At 38.2% G+C, this 23370-nt stretch overlaps 2 protein-coding genes across 2 annotated transcripts in view; one reads left to right on the plus strand and one right to left on the minus strand.

The window, feature by feature from the left end:
• LOC129244594 (SHC-transforming protein 2) overlaps nucleotides 1-20527 on the plus strand; it is a 63600-nt gene extending 43073 nt beyond the window's left edge. Inside the window, exons 2-7 of the mRNA XM_054882315.1 lie at nucleotides 4252-4478; nucleotides 5471-5541; nucleotides 15958-16189; nucleotides 16301-16452; nucleotides 18629-19035; nucleotides 19748-20527. Of these exons, the coding sequence (XP_054738290.1) occupies nucleotides 4377-4478; nucleotides 5471-5541; nucleotides 15958-16189; nucleotides 16301-16452; nucleotides 18629-19035; nucleotides 19748-20250 (1467 nt within the window). The 5' untranslated portion in view covers nucleotides 4252-4376 and the 3' untranslated portion in view covers nucleotides 20251-20527. The remainder of the gene's footprint in view (nucleotides 1-4251; nucleotides 4479-5470; nucleotides 5542-15957; nucleotides 16190-16300; nucleotides 16453-18628; nucleotides 19036-19747) is intronic.
• LOC129244595 (trypsin alpha-like) lies at nucleotides 10470-11313 on the minus strand. The gene has a single exon (XM_054882316.1). It carries the CDS (start codon nucleotides 11306-11308, stop codon nucleotides 10538-10540), a length of 771 nt encoding a protein of 256 aa, XP_054738291.1. The 5' UTR covers nucleotides 11309-11313; the 3' UTR covers nucleotides 10470-10537.
• Nucleotides 20528-23370: the final 2843 nt, after the last annotated feature.

Consider the following 23370-nt stretch of genomic DNA (forward strand, 5'->3'; position numbering starts at 1 on the left):
AGGAATTCCTATAACTTTATTTCATACCGTTGGATCAGTGTTATTCCCATTTGTGTGGGAACCAGCTTCTTCTTCTTCTTTTTCTTCTTGATTGGCTCGATAACCTTACGCGATTTCGGCAGAGTTTAATAAAGTCGTTTCGTTCTTGTGCTAACTCGCGCTAGATGGACACAGTCCAAGTCCTTCTCCACCTGATATTTTTAAGGGGGTATTCTGGTCTAGAGCCCTACTTTTTGGGTATTTTTCAAACTAGGATAAAAGAAAAATTAAAAACATTTTTACTATCCATTTTTTTATATAATATTTATTGATGTTTAAGGTATATAAAAAAAATTAAAAAAAAAAAAAAGTCAAAAATTCATCCAGTGACAGGTCGGTGAAGTAGGGGTTGCTAGTCAAACAGTGCTCCCTGGTTGACATGATTCCAACCCTTGTAGTGATCTAAATCGAACAAACAAAGAAAATTCTTAATTAGTAAAGATGTCGCTACATCTTGAGCCTCGGCCGAAAAAAAAAAAATAAAAATTCACAAAATGGCGCCTACTTGAAAAAAAAAATTTTTTTTTACCCCTGTTTTTTGACCTTTACGAATTTTTTAAAAATACTTCAAATTAAAATTTTTCAAAATCCAATGCTCCAGTGATAAAGAGATGTATGAAAAAGATTCTCACCAAATTTCAAAGGGATCGGTCAGATAGAACTTCAGATATCGTGTCAACCACCTCAGCAAAAGGAGTTTTGAGAAAAACGCGTTTGAATTTCGCCGTCCGCTCCAACCAGTCTAGCTGTCGCGTCACTAAAATAGTTGTAATTTCGAAAATAATTCGAATTTTGCAAAATCCTTTTAGGGAGATATTTTTGAATACCTAGACTATCGAATTTTGAAAAAAAAAATTTTCGATTTTTTCAAATTTCTAGACTAGAATACCCCCTTAACGCAGAGGATGCCTCTTCTTCTGAATCTTTCAAACACTTCAAGGGACGCCTCATCGGATATTGTCATCGTCTCAACTTCTGCGCCATACGTAAGGACGGGCATGATGAGAGCCTTGTAGAGTGTTAGTTTTGTTCGTCGAGTTGGAAAGAGCGATTCTCCGTTGGATTTGAAGGCTGATATTGTTATCGGTGTTAATGCTGGTTCCTCGATAGACGAAGTCTCTTACAACATCGTGACATGGGATTTTTTATATTTTTTTTTATGGAGGTGGCAAAGAGCAGAGACTCGCCTTTCAGCTCACCCACCCCAGCTCCCTTTCCCTCCCGCGGGACAACCGTTAAGTAGTACTTCACGGGAGGGGAAGCGGCCTATTGCCTCTTCATGAAGATCTGCGCAGTTGTTCAGAGCGACGCAGTTTGAAGATTACTATATTTGCCATATTACATACAGCGGTCCAAAGTTCTTCTGACTCAATCATTATATCCACTAGGTTATCAGCCCTAATTGGCTTCCCCATCCCAGTGCTTAGCTTTTCCCTTTCGAACGCAAATCGTGGACAGACAAACAACACATGATCAGCGTATTCTGCAGTTGGTGCACAATAAGAACAGTACGGGTCGTCTTCGTGCTTAAACCTATTTAAATAAGCACCCATATCGTGTCAGTATTTGGATCAGATAGCAGTCTAACCGTCCATGTTATGAGTTAACCCATTTGGAAATTATGGGAATCACACTCTGAGGGCGCTCAATCGGTAGACTGATTTCATACATTCAACATATGAGTTGTAATTTGTGGCTTCCGCCCATGCTGGAGCTGCATACAGCAAAATCGATGAGACAACAGTGTTAAGTAGTCTCCTGCAGTTTTGCCTAGGACCTCCGAAGTTCATCATGAATCGCGTTAGCGCAGTTACTGCTTCTGCTGCCCTGGTGCTCACGTACGACAAGTGCTCTTTGAAATTAAACCTACGGTCAATAATTAGGCCCAGGTACTTAATGAATGGCTTCGATTCTATGCCATGATGGCCCACCATTATATTGGCCAACTCCACAATCTTCCTGCTGCTAATTAGTACTGCTTAAGTTTTATGGTCCGCAAGAGTTAGACCCCTGTTGCACAATCATTCCTTTACCTTGGCGACAGCTTGGTTACATATTTCCTTGGCTTGACGGAGTAACACACAACAGCAATGTCGTCAGCAAATTCTACAATTTGTGACCCTAGAGGGAGATTGAGGCGCAAAACTCCATCGTGCATAATGTTCCATAACAAGGCGCCTAGGACTGCGCCTTTTGGAACTCCGCCAGTTATTTTGTGCTCCTTTACACCAGCATCGGTTTTTTAGCACAGGGTTCTGTCAGAAAAGTAACTGGCGACAATCCTCGAATGTACATTGGAATGTGGAAACTATCAAGCGCGATTAGAAGTTTGCTCCAATTCGCCATATTGAAGGCGTTCTTAACATCCCGCGTCACAATTAGGCAGTACTCCTTGCTATCGTATAGTCTTCGAGTAGATTCAATTGCCTTCTGCGCAATGGCTGTGACTGCAGATACAGGTTACTACTGTGGGGAAAAAGTAAGGTGAATTTGGTTGTAAAATGAAAAATCTTTATTTATTCTTGTAAATCAATTTCATTCCCTTCAAAATAATCCCCTCTCGATGAAATACACTCATGCCAACGATTTTTCCAATCCCCGAGACATGTCAAATAGTCCATTTCCGGTATAGCCATCAGCACCTTCTTCGATTCAGCTTTTATCTCCTCAATCGACTCGAAACCCGTTCCCCGGAGTGGTCTCTTGAGTTTTGGGAATAGCCAGAAGTCACACGGAGCCAAATCAGGCGAATACGGTGGTTGCGGAACGATATGCGTGGAATTTTTGGCGAAATGGTCACGAAGAACGAGTGCAGTGTGAGACGGTGCATTATCGTGATGCAAAAACCAAGAGATGTTGGCCCATAACTCTGGTCTTTTTAGACGAATTGCTTCAGGTAAACGACGCATAACGCTCAAATAATATTCCTTATTAACAGTTTGGCCAGGTGGAAGGAATTCATAGTGCACCACACCACGAAAATCGAAAAAAACTGTCATCATGACCTTTATTTTTGAACGACTTTGACGTGCTCTTTTCGGTCTGGCCTCGCCTTTAGCACGATATTCGCTTGATTGGTCGGTTGTTTCAGGGTCGTAAGCATAAATCCAAGTCTCATCTCCCGTAATGATGCATTTGAGCTTGTCCTGATAGTCTGAAAGCATTGTTTCACACACATCAACGCGACGACTTTTTTCCAAGAAATTGAGAGCTTTCGGTACCAAACGAGATTTGACTTTTCGTAGGCCCAAATGATCTTTCAAAATGGTTTTCACAGATCCTTCTGATATTCCGATCATATCAGTAAGGTCTTTAACAGTCAACCGACGATTTTTGAGCACTTACTCCTTCACTTTATTGACGTGTTGGTCATCTGTTGACGTGGATGGTCGTCCGGAGCGCTCCAAGTCATCAACACGTTCTCGACCCTCTTTGAAGTCTTTGTACCACTTATAAACATTTTTCTGCGACATAGTCGAATCACCAAATGCCTTCTGCGTGCTAAACGTTTCCGCAGCCGAAATTTCATTCCGCAAACAAAATTTGATGGCACTTCTCTGCTCAATCAAATCAGACATTGTAAAAATCGAAAAATGCACTCTTGGTCGTTTGGTAAACACAAGCGTAAATATATAATATTAGTGATAATGAGATTCACGTGAAAGTTGGTCCAGATGTTATTAACAGTGCTGCCAACTCATGAAAAAAATAACTAGAGCGAAATTTTAATCCCGCGAAGTTTGACAAATAAATTCACCTTACTTTTTGCCGTTTTTACAGTAGTATGTGGTTAAACGCACTTTCCGGAATCCGAATTGTCGGTGTGATAGACTTCCAACATCCTCTATAAGTGACGTGGATGCCTGATGCGCGAATGCGCCAACTGTTTTTTCATGACAGGAGTTACTTTCCTTTGTACTCGTTCACCACCAGACCCATTTCCGTTGCTTCTTTGTGGGAACCAGCTTAATTTCCTTTAATTGGCTTGCAAATACCGAGTAGCGAATCCAGGTGTTTTATCTCATCCTACGCTTGACAAGCACAAAGTGGTCAGCCAGCTTAGCTGTAGATTGATCGCTGTTAGAAAATTTCAAATTAAATTAAATATTTCTTTACAAAAATACATATTTATTCAGCATACTTCAATTCCCAATAATAATACGTGCATTTCAAATTATTATTTACGTTCTCTCTTTTTGCACTCCTTTTCAGCATCCAGGCAAGACGCAAAGTCTTTTGTAAATGCAAACCGTTGATGTGAAATTTTGCAGCAGCAACGCCTGAATATAACAAATTCATATAAAACGCATAACTGTATACAAGCAAAGACCGCAAAAATGCCACGCAATGGCTGTGAGGCCAACGGAGGTGGTGCAAACGATGGTTGCACTTATCCCGATGAGCTGATCATGGAGCAGGGTGTCTCGTTCAATGTGCGGGTGAGTATTAAATTACATGGCATGCCATTCTACATTCCGTAAGCTTTGTACACTGTGCATCACATCACATCTTCCTGTCGTCGTCGAGCGAGTAATCATCATTGGACAAGGATGAACGTTCAGTGGGGGGAGGGGGGGTGCGCGGTGTGGGCAGGCTTGCCGCTTGTATTTGCTTGCTCTGCGGCATTTGCTTTATGCATTTCCTGTTTCCTTTTTGACTATACCCATTGTAGTTGCAGGCATTTTTTACTTGCTTAGAGTTCAATGCGCTTGGTTGCGGTCGCAATGACTGCTATGAGGCAGACCAGGAATTCTGGAAGTGCATTGCTGCTCATAATGATGGTTGTGTTGGTGGTGCCGCCGCTTAACTTTACTGCTATTTTGTAAGATTCAATTCTTGCTACCCAAGTATCTGCTGCTTTACTTCCGCTACTTCCGCTAGCTCTACACATACACAAACACACACACACTGCTGCTCCTCTTCAACCATTCAAAATACCTACGCCTGTTGGCTGTTGGCGCTTACCAGTGCCAATGCCAATGTCGTCGCCATGCAAAAGTGCTGGTTTATTTCCTCTGCTTTCTTCTTGCCGGCGCAATTTCATTTAAACATTCGTTCAACTTAGCGTTCAAGTGCTGAGCTACCTTTACCACTTCCATTCGGTTTTTTTGTTTTTGCTGTTCTTGTTTTTTTTCTTTTTATTTAATTTTGCGCGTAGTAAAATTTCTTTTGTTTCTTCCATGTTTCATTTTGTCACATGCACATAGCTCGTACGAGTATGTGTGTATGTACTTGTTGCCCACCTGCTTCACGAGCTAAAATCCACTGCATTTTGTTTTTTTCTACGCGCCACCCAACTGCACTGCCTTGCCACCTAGTTTTGCTTACTCTACTCTATTTTTGTGCCAGCACTCGAACCGCAATCCACTGGTAGTGGTTGGTATTTACTATTTTTCACTGGTTTATTTTTATGTGTTCTTCTTCTTTGCAGTACACCGGCTGTGTGGAGGTGAAGACTTCAATGAAATTGCTGAACTTTGAAACGAGAACCAAAGTTGCACGGTGAGTACTTTTACTTACTTATTTCTTACTTATGTTAGTATTTGGTTATATGCAAAGTTGCGGGTTAGGCAGCCGTACAACTTTGCGGTTAGTTGAGGGCTTGCGTTTTTCTTTAGGGTTGAACTCTAGACCAGCTTAAGAAGTAATGGGATTTAGTGACCATGGATTTGTATTTTACGATTGCTGGACAAGTCGTGACGCCTTAAATGAGAGCTCATGCAGCATGTGAAGTAGTCGGTGTGATGCGTAAAATGATATGACAAAGCGGATATCACCGACAACTGTAAATTTGAGTTGGAAAAAGTGGGTAATTGAATCCAATATGAATCTTTTCCCATTTGATGTGCTGAGGAAAAGAGTTTATGACCTCTGAGTCGCATTTCGATTGTTTGTCACCGTCGTTTGAGTAATTTTATACATTTAGAATAGAGTGAAAAAGCCAAGGTTATACCTGCCTATACAGGTTGGAAATACTCAATACATTAATATCGTATTTTCCAACTTGCAAAGTTAGTGATAACGAAAGTTCAAAGGCAATAAATTTTTTTGGGAAATATTGCAAGTAAATTTCTGAAACGTCAACCAAAAAGGAAACATGGCAAAAATATCTGTCGAGATGTACCAACCTTTTCACTGAGTCCAGTCTAGAAAAGTTACGAATACAATACTCCGCTTTAACCATTTGGCATATATTAAAAAAATAACGTATCCTGTATTTTAAAATAAGGTTTACTTTTGTTTTTACCATACCCTAATTAGTTGAGAAATTAGTCGTTGACTCGATTAAGCTGGCAGAATGGTATACGTTTAGGCATCGGTATACTGAATTCAACGACAGGCGCAAACCATCTCTATACCTAAGCAATACACCTCGATATTTATCAAGCCAGTTCTCCAGACTCAGAATCGGACATACTAAACTCACACACCAACACCTCCTCAAAGGAGGTGCCCAACAACAATGTCCATTTTGTGATAATAACGCATCAGGTGACCATCTTTTAAACGATTGTCGTACCTTAGAAAGTTTCAGAAAAAAACACTTCGGATCTACCAAACCTTCTGCTCTGCTGGCTACGGTTTCTACCACCAATATAACTTCTTTAAATAATTTTTTGAAAGATTGTAACTTAACTACTATGATTTAATATGACTTGCTAAAAATAACACAGACTGTTCTATCTATCTATCGAGTTGTAGGCCCTGGCAGCTAGTACTCGTTCTTGTATTAGTTTTAGTATTATATATTAATTCTAATAAATAGATAAAAATAAAAATAGTCGTTAAAATTTTTTACGGTCACACTGATTGAACGGTACGCCTTCAAAGTCAGCTGATTATCGTGTTCGCTTTGTGCACAGTTTGGTGGAATACATTGAAAAAAGTTTGATTGCTCGAGTTATCCAAATAAAACAAAGAATCCAAATTTAAATGATGGAAGGTAGTCCAGGTATATAAGATTATAGTTTAGTAACATTTTTTCAATTATGTGTGGTTTAGATTTTGTATATCGTCTTTTATTCATATGTATTATTTAAATTAGTCTTAACAAGTATAGGTGCGTTTCGTATAATAGAACTTCCAAGGCGCACAGAAGTGCACAGAGTTTTAAATGTAGAGTTACTTACTAAAACGTCCACAATAATATGTAACTAACTTTGTTTGCAAAAATTTGCCCCTTTTTGATAAAATCGCCTTTTACAGAGGGATATAATGTCGGGATGCAACTCATGCCAGTCTTGTCCCATCTGCAAAGCAATTACTTAATATTAAAGATATTATATTAATTCAGAAGTTTTCAAGCCCAAAACACATGCCTTTCAATATGGAATCAGCCCTTTGCATGCTTGGATCCGCTTTTTCGAGTTTGTGTTGAAACTTTCATATAGAGTCGAGATGAAAAAGTGTCAGGTTAAAGATTGCGATAAACCTCAATTAATATAATATTATAGCTCGAAAACAATTAATACAAAGGACAATGGGTCTCAATGTAGACAAGCCTATTCCAAACGAGAGCGGAAACTCCAATGACGGCAACACAGCAAGGAGGGCATTTTCTGACGTAGCCTTATTAGCCTCAATTTTAAATGTTGAAGAACAATTACTGAAAAACTTCTATATAATTTTAGTGAGCATTTCCTATGAGCATGAAATTAGCTCAAGCATGTTTGAAACCTTTTGTGGAAAGGTTTTTGAACTGTACCATTATAATTATCCTTGGTATCCTATGTCTCCTACTGTTCACAAGGTACTAGTACATGGTCATCAAATAATAAAAAACTCCTTGGTTTCTGTTGGCTGTCTTGGGGAACATGCATCCGAATCCCGAAATAAGTTTTATAAGAGCGATAGAAGGAGACATGCAAGAAAATGCAGTCGGCTGGATAATATGACAGATGTTTTTAACAGAGCCTTAGATACTTCGGACCCATTTTTGTACACTATCTTTTTAAAAGAACGACAAAACAAAAATAAAAAGAAAGACATACCAAAAGAAGTTTTCGCGTGCTTTAATCGCCATCTTTAAATATTTCAACAAATAATGACAAAGATTATCAGGACGAAGGTGAAGAATATGACGAAGATATTGAACTTGATGTGATTACTTCGGAAGAAGAATATATTAAAATTGAAGAAAACTAAGTTCATATTGGTAGTAAGTAGTCTCAATAAGCTGTTTGTAAGTTACGTAATATTTTTCTTTCTTCTTAGAACACATATATGCAGTTTAAAAATGTACCTAAGCCATTTTGGAGTGGAATTATCCACCCAGACAAATTTAATATAAAAACAAAGAAATAATTTAATTACTTTTAAATAAATACTTGTTGTTTAAGAATGCACAAATTCACGAAATAAATGAAATATATGGAAACACAAATTTACTATAAATTGTCACATTATTTTAAAGATCATGTTCAGGGCGGAGGTGTAGGCGTAATCGAATGAAAAAATAAACAAAAACCGAAATTCTACTTTAATCTACGTGATTCACCTGCAAAAATTTAAGTCATTATCTTTAAATTTGTGATTTATGCCAAAAAAATTAAAAAAATCCCATAGTGCATTGTACAAAATTGCAAGTGAAAACACTTTTCACCTTCTTATTTTTGTGAAAGGCACCCAGGTGTGAGTTTGACAGGCACATTGATGTGTGATGGTGTGAGTGCGTGGTATTTTTGCTTGAGAGTATTGGCAGAGTTGCCATGCCAAATCAGAATTTTTATGGTAACATGAAAAGCAATAGAATATCCAGAACAAAAAATTCAAAATAATATCCTTGACTTACAATAAGAAATATTATATTTTTAATATCCATTTCTTTGCTATAATAATGCTTTTTTTTTTTTGAGAAATATCTAATTTTATACGAAGTTTTTGATACTTTTTGATACGATTTTCTATGAAATTTTATAATTTCTCATGCAACCATGTTACAGAAAAGAGCGTTTTGGAATCAGGTGGTCATTTTTTGGCAATCAGCTGAGAGTGGTTTTACTTAGGGATTTGTACAATGGTCGAGAAATGCCCTCCTTATCACTGAGTTTATATATATATGTATATAATAGGCGCGTACACCCTTTTTGGGTATTTGGCCGAACTCCTCCTCCTATTTGTGGTGTGCGTCTTGATGTTCTTTCAAAAATGGTGGGACCTATAGTTTCAAGCCGACTCCAAACGGCGCGCATTTTTTATGAGGAACTTTTTCATTCGGAGGTTTGCCATTGCCTGCCGAGGGGCGACCGCTATTAGAAAAAAACGTTTTCTTCATTTTTGGTCTTTCACCAAGATTCGAGCCTACGTTCTCTCTGAATTCCGAATGGTAATTACGCATGAAAGCATGCCTGCCGATTGGAATTTAAGTGTGTTCTGCCCAATCCATAAGAAGGGCGATCCTGCAATTTGTGCCAATTACATATAAATATCGCCTATAAGGTTCTAGCGAGCGTATTGTGTGAAAGGTTGAAGCCCACCGTCAACCAACTGATTGGACCTTATCAGTGTGGCTTCAGACCTGGAAAGTCTACCATCGACCAAATATTCACAATACGCCAAATCTTGGAAAAGACCCATGAAAGGAGAATCGACACACACCATCTTTTCGTCGACTTCAAAGCTGCATTCGACAGTACGGAAAGCAGTTACTTGTATGCTGCGATGTCTGAATTTCGTATCCCCGCAAAACTAATACGGCTATGCAAGATGACGTTGCTCAACACCAGCAGCGACGTCAGAATTGGGAAGGACCTCACCGAGCCGTTTGACACCTAACGAGGTTTCAGACAAGGTGACTTGCTGTCGTGTGACTTCTTTAACCTGATGTTAGAGAGCATCGTACGAGCCGCAGAACTTAATCGTTCAGGCACAATATTTTATAAGAGCGTACAATTGTTGGCGTATGCCGATGATATTGACATCAAAGCGAATGGGTTTGGTGGTGAACGAGGACAAAAGGAAGTACCTCCTGTCTTCAAACAAACAGTCGGCGCACTCGCGTATCGGCACGTACGGCGCAGAAACTTGGACGATGACAACATCCGATAAAGCGATTATAGCGCCAATTAAGAAGAAGAAGAATTACGTACCAACCCATTCGGCTATGGCAGCATTTATCACAAGGCTCTCATCAGAAAATTTACGGACGACAAAAAATCCTCCGCTTTGACTACGAAAAATTTGCTATCCTTGAATTCATAAGCTTCTTTTCGCTAAGCGTTAAGAAGTGGCGAATAGATGAAACAATTGGTGAATCCTAGTCCACAACAATCCTGCTTTGTGTGTAACAACGTGAGATAGCAGGCCCACCATTGCAAGCCAGACACCAATAAACTGATATCAAGGCGAATTGTGTGCTATTATTGCTTCATCAGCTAGTAGCTTCTGGGTAAAAAAAAAAACAAAATAATATTCCAATGAAAACGAAAATATTTCGATAGAAAATTTTTAAATTTTATTCACTTGCAAAATTTTTACTGATGCTATTTAAATATGATATTTAAACTGAGCTAGCGGCGCGCACCACCCACGAACGTAGAGCAGCCACGTCAGCGTACACACCTGGATAGTTGGAGTATGCACAACCGTAACCCCAGGATACAACACCAACCAACACTCCACCAGATACCAATGGGCCACCAGAATCACCCTGGCAAGCGTCTTTGCCGGATGCAGCAGCACAGATCATGGCGCCTTTGACTTGGCTACCATAGCCATAAGAACTCGAAGCGCACCTAGACAAACTGACAATATTCACATCGACATACTGCAATGTGCTGGGAATTGACGACGCACCGGATGTTAGAGTACCCCAGCCGGACACAGCAGCAGCGGCGCCATTGGCAGGTGCTGAGCTAGCCAAACTGATTGCTTTGATGGATGAACTGAACGAAAGTGAAGAAGCCAAACGGATAACGGCAATGTCGTTGGTATAGGCGCTGGAGGAGTAAGATTCGTGATTCTTGAATGCGGAGACCTGTATCAATACACCGCCGGAGTTCCAGGTTGTGGAACCAGCGCGGACCTTCAGCACAGAAGCGGTAACCCTTTGCAAACAGTGAGCAGCGGTTACAATGATGTTAGAGCTGTAAATCGATCCACCGCAAGAATGAGAGCCCGAACGCTGCAAGGATATTTGCCATGGGAAGGAACTGATCGTGGTAGCAGCACCACCGACAATACGTCCATCCAATTGCGGGACGAGACCCTCAGGTACAGATGCGCCCAGTACGCAGGCGAATGCCGACAATAGAATTACGAACTTGAACATGTTTGAAAATGTTATGATAGCAGTGTTCTGCGTTTCATGAGCTTTTATAGCGTTTCCCAATGGCGAGCGATATGCATATTGCCTATTCCAGATGTCTGTTGAGCAATTTATCAAAAAGATTTATAAGGAGGTTCTACGAGTCAAATATTTATGAATGGCGTTTTTGTTATCATCGATACACTTGATATGATAGACACCGTTTGTAAATTATTAATTACTTATCTGAAACTATTCGAATTGTGGACTTCTTCAATAGAGTTTGAATTACGAATGTTGGGAATATAAAATACAGAGAACCTTTCGTAATCGCTAAAGGGTAAAATCCCCAATAAATTGCCACCTAAACTTAGCCCTCGTACGCGCACACCTGAACCGCATTTTATAATTTTTTTTCAGGGCGACTTTGCCAATCTAAAACCGGTTTTTCAATATCTGTCGGACACAGTTTCGGCGCCAGTTGAGATTGCCTTGAGGCTGCCGGTGTAACTTAAACTCTGAATTACCTTTTTTCTTCTTTCGACTGACTTTTTTAAAACCGCATCCATATAAAAGAATTATGCATTCAAAATGAATAATAGAAACATTTTTTTGACTTTTGAAAAACAAGAGAATTTGCACAGTAGTTTTGTCGGTTTTTCAATGGCTGCTATCACTGCTCAATGGTCTACCCTCTATTAAACCTCTAACATGCAAAATTGAGATCCTGAAGGAAAAATCTTAGTATGCTTTTTAGTGGAAGAGGGTCCGAAAAAAGTAAAAAAGTCATTATTCAATGCATTATCTAAAAGTTTTTGTATGCCTATAATTGAAAGAAAAAATTTAAGTCCGCCTCAGCGCAGCGTTGCCGGTGTTGGATTTCCAATGGAAGTAATCGACAAAAAAAAAAATATTTGTAGAACAGCACAAATTTTGCTTGCAGTTGGGTCGGCCAAGGGTCGGATCTTTGAAGCTAAGCATAGCTTGCAGTTTTTTTGCCCTTTTTGCATATTTGTAAAACCAGTCAAAATGAGTCAAAAAATGAGCATACACATCCCGAAGCGTGCATATGCAACTGGATGCTCAGCTCTTTTTCACATCCTTACGTTCTTTTCCATATGTCCATATGGGCATGGACGACGAGCAGAACAATTATCAGCAGAAACCACAAAACTAGCAACCCGGGACTCAGGCAACTTTAATACTTTCTCTTCTGCCGCTGATTTATTTGAGTCACTTAGTTTTTCGGAATGCAGTCGCCGATACAAAATGTACGCATCTGTTGCAGCCGTATTAACGAAATGGTAAAAAGGGCGCGTGATTCGGTTTCGAATTTTAGCTTGAATATGGTAACGCTCCATTAGGTACACTCCTCGGATATTAGTGCTGTATTTCCTTGCTTGTATTTCCGTACAATTATTGCACAATCGACATCTAGGAACGTTTGCGCTGTTTTACTCTTCGATCGTAGCGTGTTTTTTAATCAGGTTGCTTATTTTCGTTGCTCTTTTAAATGCACGAGCTCCAACATAAATTGAAGCAGTTGATCCCAATCATTCGGTTTTATTGACATTGTAAAACACCGTCTCATACTAACTCCATACGATAAAAACATTACCGGCTCCTATAAATTCACCAAAAGAAGGGACGTCAGAAGAACCAGCAAATTCAAGAGACGTGGGTTGAGAACGAGGTCTCTTTGTGGGTTTTACCGCTGTGGAAGTAATATCTATTGACAAATCAGAGGATGGAATAAATTAGTCAGACATTCAATTCCCATGGTTATGCTGAAATATTAGTTTGGGGAAAAAGAAAACCATTATTTTCTCGGTACATGGCTGTAGTAATCGATATCTCGTAAAGTATCGATCAAACAAATTAGAGTTTATGCTCGTTGCCTTTGTGACATTTCACACTAAAAAAAATCTGTTGCTGTTTTTTGTTTATTCCATTTATTTGTGAGTTACAGGGCGTGGGTGATAACAATCGAAGTCAACCGAAGAAAATTTGGTACATTTTACAGCTTTTCTTTGATAAAGCCGAAAATGCAAGCCAGGCCATTGTGGCTGAAAATGTGAATGGTGTTTATGATGGTAAAAGCTAATTACGTGAAATTTCACTTTTGTCGATTCTGTTCAGGCATTTTTGATGCTAAAGAAAATTTCGATGAAATCACAGAAATAATTAAAGTTGATCGGCATATTAGTAGTCGTAGCATCGCTGAAGAGCTAAAGATCAATCATAAAACAGTTTTAAAACATTAGCGCAAAAATAATAAATTTCTTTTTCCCAAACAATATTTTTTTTGCCATCTGGCTAGATTGATTCTGGCTTGTAATTGGGGTCTTCCAACTCGTCATCACGGCTAAAGTATTTATGATTTTCATCTAACTCAACTGCAGTAATTCTTCTTCTTCTTCTAACCAATTTGAAGCAAACTTTATTTTTCTTTGAAAATAAAGTCGAATCGATAAAGACAGCCTCGGCGCGGGCTTGCCTCTTTGAGGGTTAAGATTGTCTAACTTTTCACTTTTTCTAGGTATTGAAAACATTGAAATCATATAATGAAATGCAACTATATTTTTAATATCATCTTAAGCAGAACCTAGCCGATGGCCCACCCTTAATTAAGGTTATATAACTTTTCACTTTGAAGGAATTAAAATCATGAAAATCATTGCAAGATATGCAACCATATTTTTGAATATTATTTTTAAGAAGAATCTAGCCGACGACCCTCCCTTTATTAATATTGTTCAACTTTTTACTTTTGTAAGTATTGAAAGCATTAAAATCACTGAAAGATATGCAACCATATTTTTGCATATAATTTTTAAGAAGAACCTAGCCGATGACCCACCCTTTATTAAGTTTGTACAACTTTTTACTTTGAAGGAATTAAAATCATGAAAATCATACCATATTTTTATATATAATTTTTAAGAAGAATCTAGCCGATGACCCACCCATTATTAATATTGTTCAACTTTTTACTTTTGTAAGTATTGAAAGCATTAAAATCACTGAAAGATATGCAACCATATTTTTGCATATAATTTTTAAGAAGAATCTAGCCGATGGCCCACCCTTTATTAAGATTATATAACTTTTCACTTTGAAGGAATTAAAATCATGAAAATCACTGCTAGATATGTAGCCATATTTTTGTATATAAATTTTAAGAAGAACCAGCCGATGACCCACCCTTTATTAATATTGTTCAACTTTTTACTTTTGTAAGTATTGAAAGCATTAAAATCACTGAAAGATATGCAACCATATTTTTGCATATAATTTTTAAGAAGAACCTAGCCGATGGCCCACCTTTTATTAAGATTATATAACTTTTCACTTTGAAGGAATTAAAATCATGAAAATCACTGCTAGATATGTAGCCATATTTTTGTATATAATTTTTAAGAAGAACCCAGCCGATGACCCACCCTTTATTAAGTTTGTATAACTTTTTACTTTGAAGAAATTAAAATCATTGCAAGATATGTAGCCATATTTTTGTATATAATTTTTAAGAAGAACCCAGCCGATGACCCACCCTTTATTAATATTGTTCAACTTTTTACTTTCGAAAGTATTGAAAGCATTAAAATCACTGAAAGACATGCAACCATATTTTTGCATGTAATTTTTAAGAAGAACCTAGCCGATGACCCACCCTTTATTAAGTTTGTATAACTTTTTACTTTGAAGGAATTAAAATCATTAAAATCATTGCAAGATATGTAGCCATATTTTTGTATATAATTTTTAAGAAGAATCTAGCCGATGACCCACCCTTTATTAATATTGTTTAACTTTTTACTTTTGTAAGTTTTGAAAACATTAAAATCACTGAAAGATATGCAACCATATTTTTGAATATTATTTTTAAGAAGAATCTAGCCGATGACGCACCCTTTATTAATATTGTTCAACTTTTTACTTTTGAAAGTATTGAAAGCATTAAAAGCACTGAAAGATATGCAACCATATTTTTGCATATAATTTTTAAGAAGAACTAGGCCGATGACCCATCCTTTATTAAGTTTGTATAACTTTTTACTTTGAAGGAATTAAAATCATTAAAATCATTGCAAGATATGTAGCCATATTTTCGTATATAATTTTTAAGAAGAATCTAGCCGATGACCCACCCTTTATTAATATTGTACAACTTTTTACTTTGAAGGAATTAAACTCATGAAAATCATTGCAAGATATGTAGCCATATTTTTGTATATAACTATTAAGAAGAACCTAGCCGATGACCCACCCTTTATTAAGATTGTTTAACTTTTTACTTTTGTAAGTTTTGAAAACATTAAAATCACTGAAAGATATGCAACCATATTTTTGAATATTATTTTAAGGAAGCACCTAGCCGATGGATCACCCTGTATTAAAAGTTTCAATTTTACAAGCTTTCTGGCAGTATACGATAATAATCAGTTTTATAGAGAAATTTCGGTGAAACTCTTAATTTTTTATCCAGGCTTTGAGACATGGGCACAGAAATCTAAATTACATGAGTAAAATTTTGCAGCATATTTTTGCATGAAAATTCTTTTCTTTGCTTCAAATTTTTTCTAAACTCAACTAAATCATAATTTTAAATTGCACTTTTAATAATGGATAATAATTGGAATAAATCTCTTTCTTTTAAAAAAAAATTTCAGTGAATGCATCAATCGCGTCTGCGAAGCCGCCGGCCTCAAATCCGCTGGTAAACGGCGCGTGGATAAGAAAATCCTGCAGTATATATCCGATCAGCCACACATGCAAAATGCCGGCACAAATGTCATCATCAACGTGTCAAGTCGTGCGCTGGATTTGGTGAATGCAGAGACGGGTCAACGCTTAACCAGTCACAACATGCCACACATATCTTTTGCATCCGGCGGCGACTCGGTAAGTTCTGCAGCTCATGCAGTTTGCATGTCACAGTAACGGTATTTTAATATGTACATACATATTTTTGTTTTTGTTTCTTAATTTTCATTGTGTGCTTTCTACTCCCAGGACACTTTAGACTTTCTGGCATACATAGCCAAAAATGAGAACGAGTGGCGTGCTTGTTACGTGATCGAGTGCATTGGCGGACAGAGTGAAGATTTAATATTGACAATCGGCAAAGCGTTCATGTTGCGCTTCAATGCAATCAAACATTTGAAGTGAGTAGATAGAGGTTGTAAAATTAGTTTTAAAAATCTGAAGAATTTTCTAGTGCTTCTTGAGACACTCTCAGGAGTTCGAATGCATGCTATATAAAATAAATATTTTTATTATTATAAAATGGCTATTTGTGCACTGCGACCTAAAAAGATATATTGTGCAGCCAAGTAACCTACTCAAAGAGTTTTAGTCTATTAATTAGCTAATTGGGCTATTAATAAATCTTAAAACTGCTGTAGGCTTAATTTCTACCAGGAGGTTTGGATCTATAGCCCCATTTCCTAGGTAATTTAGTCTGCTTGGTACCGCTGCTGGGCAGTCTCATAGAACGTGCTCTACTGTTTATTGTGCCTCTTTGCAGAGTCTACAGGAATCGTTTTCTATCACACCTATATTTTTCATGTGATAATTAAGTTTACAGTGTCCCGTTAGTAGTTTAGTGTAAATGTTTATGTCCTCTCTGCTTTGGTTAAGGATTGCTTCTGCCTTTATCCGTTCTGGATACGTTAGTCTTTTCGATTGCCGAATGCCCGATTGGGCTCTGCAGTAGTCGATTAGGCCTCGCTGTTCCTGCTCACGCAGGAAGGCACTTTTGAAGTTGTTATTTACCCCGCAGAAAGGTTCAGAACCTATGAAGGGAGTATTTGCCCCTTTTTTCGCTAAAGTGTCCGCAATTTTATTCCCTTCGTGCCCCTCATGTCCCGGAGCCCACATCAAGCTAACAAAGTGAGGATTTTAAAACAATCCCAGACCAACCTTGATTGGAATGCGAAGCTATCTAGCGATTTTAGCGCTGCTTGACTGTCAGAGAGAATGTTAATATTGCCACCGCGCGTGCCTCTGCCTCTCCGTAGACATTCTCTGGCACACAGCTCTAAGGCGTGGACATCCGCCTGGAAAATGGAAGTGGTTTTTCTCATTGCAATTGCTTTTTTGAAATGTGGTCCGACAATTCCAGCCACGGCACTACCGTCTTCCATTTTGGACTCATCAGTAAACCACACCTGTACGCCCTGGTTTAAGAATATTTCATTGTTTGTCCACGCTGAGCTGTTTCTTGGAGAATTCTAGTTTCCTTTCCATCTTTTCGTGAGCTGTCTGGCTCGGAAAGTTCAGGATTGAACCCAGAATCCTTACATATCCTGTAAGATTGCCTTCTTTGAGATGGAATATATTAGGAAGCCTTAGAGCTGCACTGATTGCCGTTCCTTTGGCTACAAGATATAGTGGAATGAGTAAAGTGACCATTCCTAACAAAAAGCCGCTGTGAGGCATGTTCGCATTGCTCCCGTTACGCTCAGACAGGCTATTCTGTTTACCTTGTTAAGTATTATCTGAGTCTTAGTTTGCTCTACTTTTAGCCACCATACCAGAGAGGCATAGGTGATCATTGGCACTATTATTGTCTTATAAGACCATGCCATCATCTTTGGCCGCAGACCGCATGTTCTACCGTAAAGCCTTTGGCATACATATTTTGCTCACAAGGCTTTATTTTTGATGTACGAGAAGTGATTTTTTCAGGTCAAGGTTTATCAAGGATTACTCCCAGATTACTCCCCCTAGTTTAAGGATCCATAGACTTAATTTTATTCTTCGGGTGAAGAGTACCACACAGGTTTTGTTCGGATTTAACGGAAGTCCTTTCTCCCGACACCAGTTTTGCGTAATGTCGAGAGCTAGTTGCATGCCATCAGTTATAGAAGAGTCAAATTTGCCTTTAACCATGGTGACTAAATCATCTGCAAAGCCCTGAACTTCGTATCCGAGACCGTCGAGAGTCTTTAGGAGCTCGTCAATGATCAATAGCTAAAGGAGCGGTGATAAAACGCCTCCTTGGGGGCATCCTTTGGTTGGCTTGACACATTGTGTTTTTGGCCCAGTTTCAAAGATTGTCGTTCTATTCCTCAGCATATTGAGAACCCAAGTTATGACTAGTCTATCTATTTCCTTCAAAACCATACTCTCCTGAGCTGCATCAGCTGAGAAGCATTGTCGACCGATGTACAGAGAGCAAAAATATATATATTATATTTAGGCTCGTGCATATGTACATATATACGTACGTAGTACCTGTAAGCAGCTTGTAAATTCAATTTTGCGAAAAAAAATATTAAATCATTATTATTATTACATGCCTCCAAATAACACACGCGACATTTTCTTGCTCCATAGAAATCAAACCGGTGTAAATCTCAACACTCCAGTGGAGAATAGTAAAGACTACTACAATGACTTACCCGATAAATTGCCACCGGAATTGCTGCATGAAAACGATTTACCCCCTGAATTAAAGCAGCAATTACTACAACAACGATTACAACAGCAACAAGAACAACAACAACAGCATCAGCAGCAGCAACAACAGCAAACGCAACAGTCACAATTACCTCAAAACAAAGTGGGACATCTGAATTTGAAGAAACCACGTGACCGTCTCAGTAGTAATCTAATTGACTTGAATAGTCCGCCACCCGACCAGACTACCACCAAAATGAACCTCAACAATTTCGACCAGATGGCCGGTGTCGAGGGTGCGTGTGCGCTTCCACAAGTGCCCGTACATGATGTCTTCGATATGCGTGAGTAGTAGTTCCAGGTTTTATGAAGTCAGGAGTTGTAACCATAAGTAACCTCTGGACCAAAAGTAACCTAACCTAACCTAACATAAACCAGGACCGAGGTCAAGAGGTTACTTATGGTTACAATTCCTAAACAGAATTGCAGTGGACAGCGGGTAACGGGTTGACGGGTACCCGCTGTCAAAATTAGAACACATTTAATAGCATGAAATTGCACAGAATTGCGGCGGGGACGGATTTCTAGCTGGCGTTTATTTTTACGGCGTCAAAATTAAATTCATTTCTATTTTCTCCGAGCGGTTGAAGACTCAGTGGTGCTCTACTGATTACTTGATGACAAATTATTTTTTTACAAGCAACAGCAGGCAAATAACAAAGCAAATAATATTCGGGTTGCACAAGAAACTCTGCAAATCATCAATAATTTAGAAAGAAGTTGTTTTTTGGAACATTGAGCTTCAATGATTTGCTTCACAAATATAGCAAACGAAAATATTTTACTATAAAACTAATTTTATTGTAAACGCAAAATGTCAGCTGAAGAACGTCTCACCGCAATCGTTTTTCGTCCCTGTCGCAATTGCGTTTAACCGATCGAATTTTCTGACGGCAGTGGATCAGCTAATCACCACCCGTCAACCCGTTACCCCTGTTTCGTGCCTAGTATATCAATTTTCCTTCATTTTTCTCCCTCCCTCTCTCTTTCTCGCAGAGCCCTTTTCGCTTTCCGCCGAGGTGCAGCGCTCTCAACTAAATACCGAATTGTGGTTTCATGCGGGCATCAGTCGTCAAATAGCAGAGAATATGCTTAAGAATGATGGTGATTTTTTGGTACGTGAATCGCAGGGCAAACATGGTCAATATGTGCTTACCGGTTTGGAGGTGAAAACACCCAAGCATTTGCTACTCATCGATCCGGAAGGCGTTGTGCGTACAAAGGATCGCATTTTCGATAGTATCAGTCACTTGATTAACTACCATTGGGCTAATGCATTGCCAATCATATCGGAGGATTCGGAATTGGTGCTGCGCAACCCGGTGCTGCGGCAATCCACAGTGCAACACAGTGCACAACAGCAGCAAGCAGTGCATCATACAGCAGCAGGTGCGGCCGCCGCCGCCGCTGCTGCCACTACCGCCACTGCAATGCAACATCATCAGCATCACACACTACAACAACATACGCATCATGCGCGACCGATTGTGAATTCTTGATGAGGCTACTGAAAGCTTCCTGATGAGGATAGAAGGAATTGATAAAGCATTGAGATTTTTAATATAAAATATTTGTATCGCAAATAAGTTAGGTGTTTAAGTTGCACGTAGTGAAGAGGAAGAAAGGCAAAAAAAAAAAATGTGTCTGAGTGTCAGAATGTATTTTGTTTGTGTAGTGGGATTTTGAGTTTTTTCGAAAATCCCAGAAATAGATGTAAAATGTATTAGTTAATTGTTTACATTTGTATACTCGCTTTGGGCTCCTTGAATTCGTTCGCAAAATACGAACATACATACATATGTATGACTTTTTTTTTTCAAATTTAATTTCATACATTTTCGTACAATAACATAATTAACAACGCAATAAATTCCGATAATCTAAATTTTGCAGCTTTCATTTTGTATATCGTTTTTTTTTCTCTTTCTTTGGCTCAATAAATTCGTTTAAAGTCAGATTTATGCAAAATTATTTAAAACGCTATTTTTCATAATACATATAACACGGTGTGACAAAAAAAAAAAATTAAATATACTTTTATGGAGACCTAGCACGATTTGTGGCTATAGAAAAACTAAAAAAAAATGGTATAGGAGAAATTTCCAATACACCCCCAAAATCTCATTTTATGGCCATAAAACCGTTTTTCAGTAGGTTGATGTGAACAATCCCTCCTAACTTCACCAATTTCCATCCGATTTCGAGTTTGTTTTTTTAGTTCGAAAGAAGAAAAACAAGCCTTTTTGACAGGGTGTTGACAATTTTTCTGAAATGACAACTGACGAGACTGTATACGGAAGTATTCGGAATTTTTTTATTTTTTCTCTATTTTTTCAACTTTGACATCATTTTTGCGATATTATCCGATATTGAGGATGTTTTTTAGTACACTACTGTTATAGCGAATTTAATTCTGCGTCGAATGAGCTATATTTGACTGTAAATGAATTAAAATTCATAGAGTTGTGCGAGTTGTGCGAGTTGTGCGAGTTTTAAGATTTTATTTTTTTTACTAATTTTATAGCAAGTGTCAGTATAAACACATCATCAAACAGTACAGGTTTAAAATTTTAAAAGATGTCGGGAAAAACTAATCTTCATTTCAAAAATGTTTGCTAGACCTGCTCCGTTTATAAGAGTCATCACAATTTTAGGGATCCTTGTCGGGCCTCAGATTCGAAAACTCATGCGAGATGAGAAATTTACGAGTAAGCTCAATGCAGTGAAAAGACGGGCATAGGAAAGTTTTAAATCATTGTGTGAGAAGTTCCTTGGAAATAAAAAGAGCTCTGATTATGTTGAAGTCGTCAAAGAGTTTTTGAGTGCGTACGAAAAAATGGAATGCAATATGTCCATCAAGATACACTTTCTGCACTCACATTTGAATTTTTTCCCGGAAAACCTGGGCCAGATGAGCGATGAACAGGGTGAAAGATTTCACCAGGAGATAGGAGTCATCGAAAAACGTTTTCAAGGGAAGAATTCCATCAACATGCTTGCTGATTACTGCTGGTCCTTGAAACGTAAAACAAATGATGACTCTTATAAACGGAGCAGGTCTAGCAAACATTTTTGAAATGAAGATTAGTTTTTCCCGACATCTTTTAAAATTTTAAACCTGTACTGTTTCGTACTGATGATGTGTTTACACTGACACTTGCTATAAAATTAGTAAAAAAAATAAAATCTTAAAACTCGCACAACTCGCACAACTTTATGAATTTTAATTCAATTACAGTCAAATATAGCTCATTCGACGCAGAATTAAATTCACTATAACAGTAGTGTACTAAAAAACATCCTCAATATCGGATAATATCGCAAAAATTATGTCAAAGTTGAAAAAATAGAGAAAAAATAAAAAAATTCCGAATACTTCCGTATACAGTCTCGTCAGTTGTCATTTCAGAAAAATTGTCAACACCCTGTCAAAAAGGCTTGTTTTTCTTCTTTCGAACTAAAAAAACAAATTCGAAATCGGATGGAAATTGGCGAAGTTAGGAGGGATTGTTCACATCAACCTACTGAAAAACGGTTTTATGGCCATAAAATGAGATTTTGGGGGTGTATTGGAAATTTCTCCTATACCATGTTTCTTAGTTTTACTATACCTACAAGTTGTACTAGGTCTCTATAAAAATATAATTTCACTGTCGCACAGTGTAATTTGTGTCTGCCTAATTGCGTAGATGTGATTTTCAATATTTTCTTAATTTGTTATGATGTACATAAATAAAGGGTTTTCCAATAAGAGGTGTTATTCCCATAAAAGATCAATGGTTTCGTTGAAAATAAACGTTGTCCAGATCAATACCATCCCATTCCGGCCATAAAAAATCGTTAATCATCTCTCGATAGCGCAATCCATTCAGCGTAAGTGTTGCTCCAGCTTCATTTTCGAAAAAGTAAGGTCTAATGACTCCGTTGGACCATAAACCGCACCAAACAATCACACGTTGAGGATAGAGAGGCTTTTCAACAATAACTCTTGGAACCCCCTCTTTCTGAACCCCAGATCAGACAATTTCGCTTGTTCACGAAGTCATCGAGGTGGAAATGGGCCTTATCACTCAAGATGATTTTTCGATGAAATTTCGGATTATTTTCATGCATTTTAACGCCCCAATCAGCAAAGAGACGACGTTGTTGATGATCGGCCGGCTTGAGTTCTTGTGTTAACTGTTCTTTACAAGCCTTAAGACCCAAATCCTTATGCAAAATACGGTGTAATGACGTTTGTGGAATGCCCAATTCCAAAGAACGACGAGGAATGGCCAACCTGGGGTTTCTTCAACACTTTCGGCTACAACAGCAATATATTCGGCTGTTCTTGAGCGACGTGCACGGGTTTTATTCTTCACATCACTAACTTGTCCCAACAGCTCGAATTTGTTCACCAATTTCTGTATTGCGGTCCGACAAGGTGCTTCACGATGACCCAAAAATGTTCGAGTTTTACGAACCGTCTCTGCCAAATTTTCACCATTTTTAACACACTTTTATTAGGTCGGGTTGTATGTATGTATGTATGTAACGGAATCTTTGAGCTCAATTTTCACTGGCTTCTAAAAATCTGATCGACTGGAAATTTTGCATACCTATCAAGGACCGATGACAAT

Source organism: Anastrepha obliqua, chromosome 4, assembly GCF_027943255.1.
Source record: "Anastrepha obliqua isolate idAnaObli1 chromosome 4, idAnaObli1_1.0, whole genome shotgun sequence".
NCBI lineage: Eukaryota > Metazoa > Arthropoda > Insecta > Diptera > Tephritidae > Anastrepha > Anastrepha obliqua.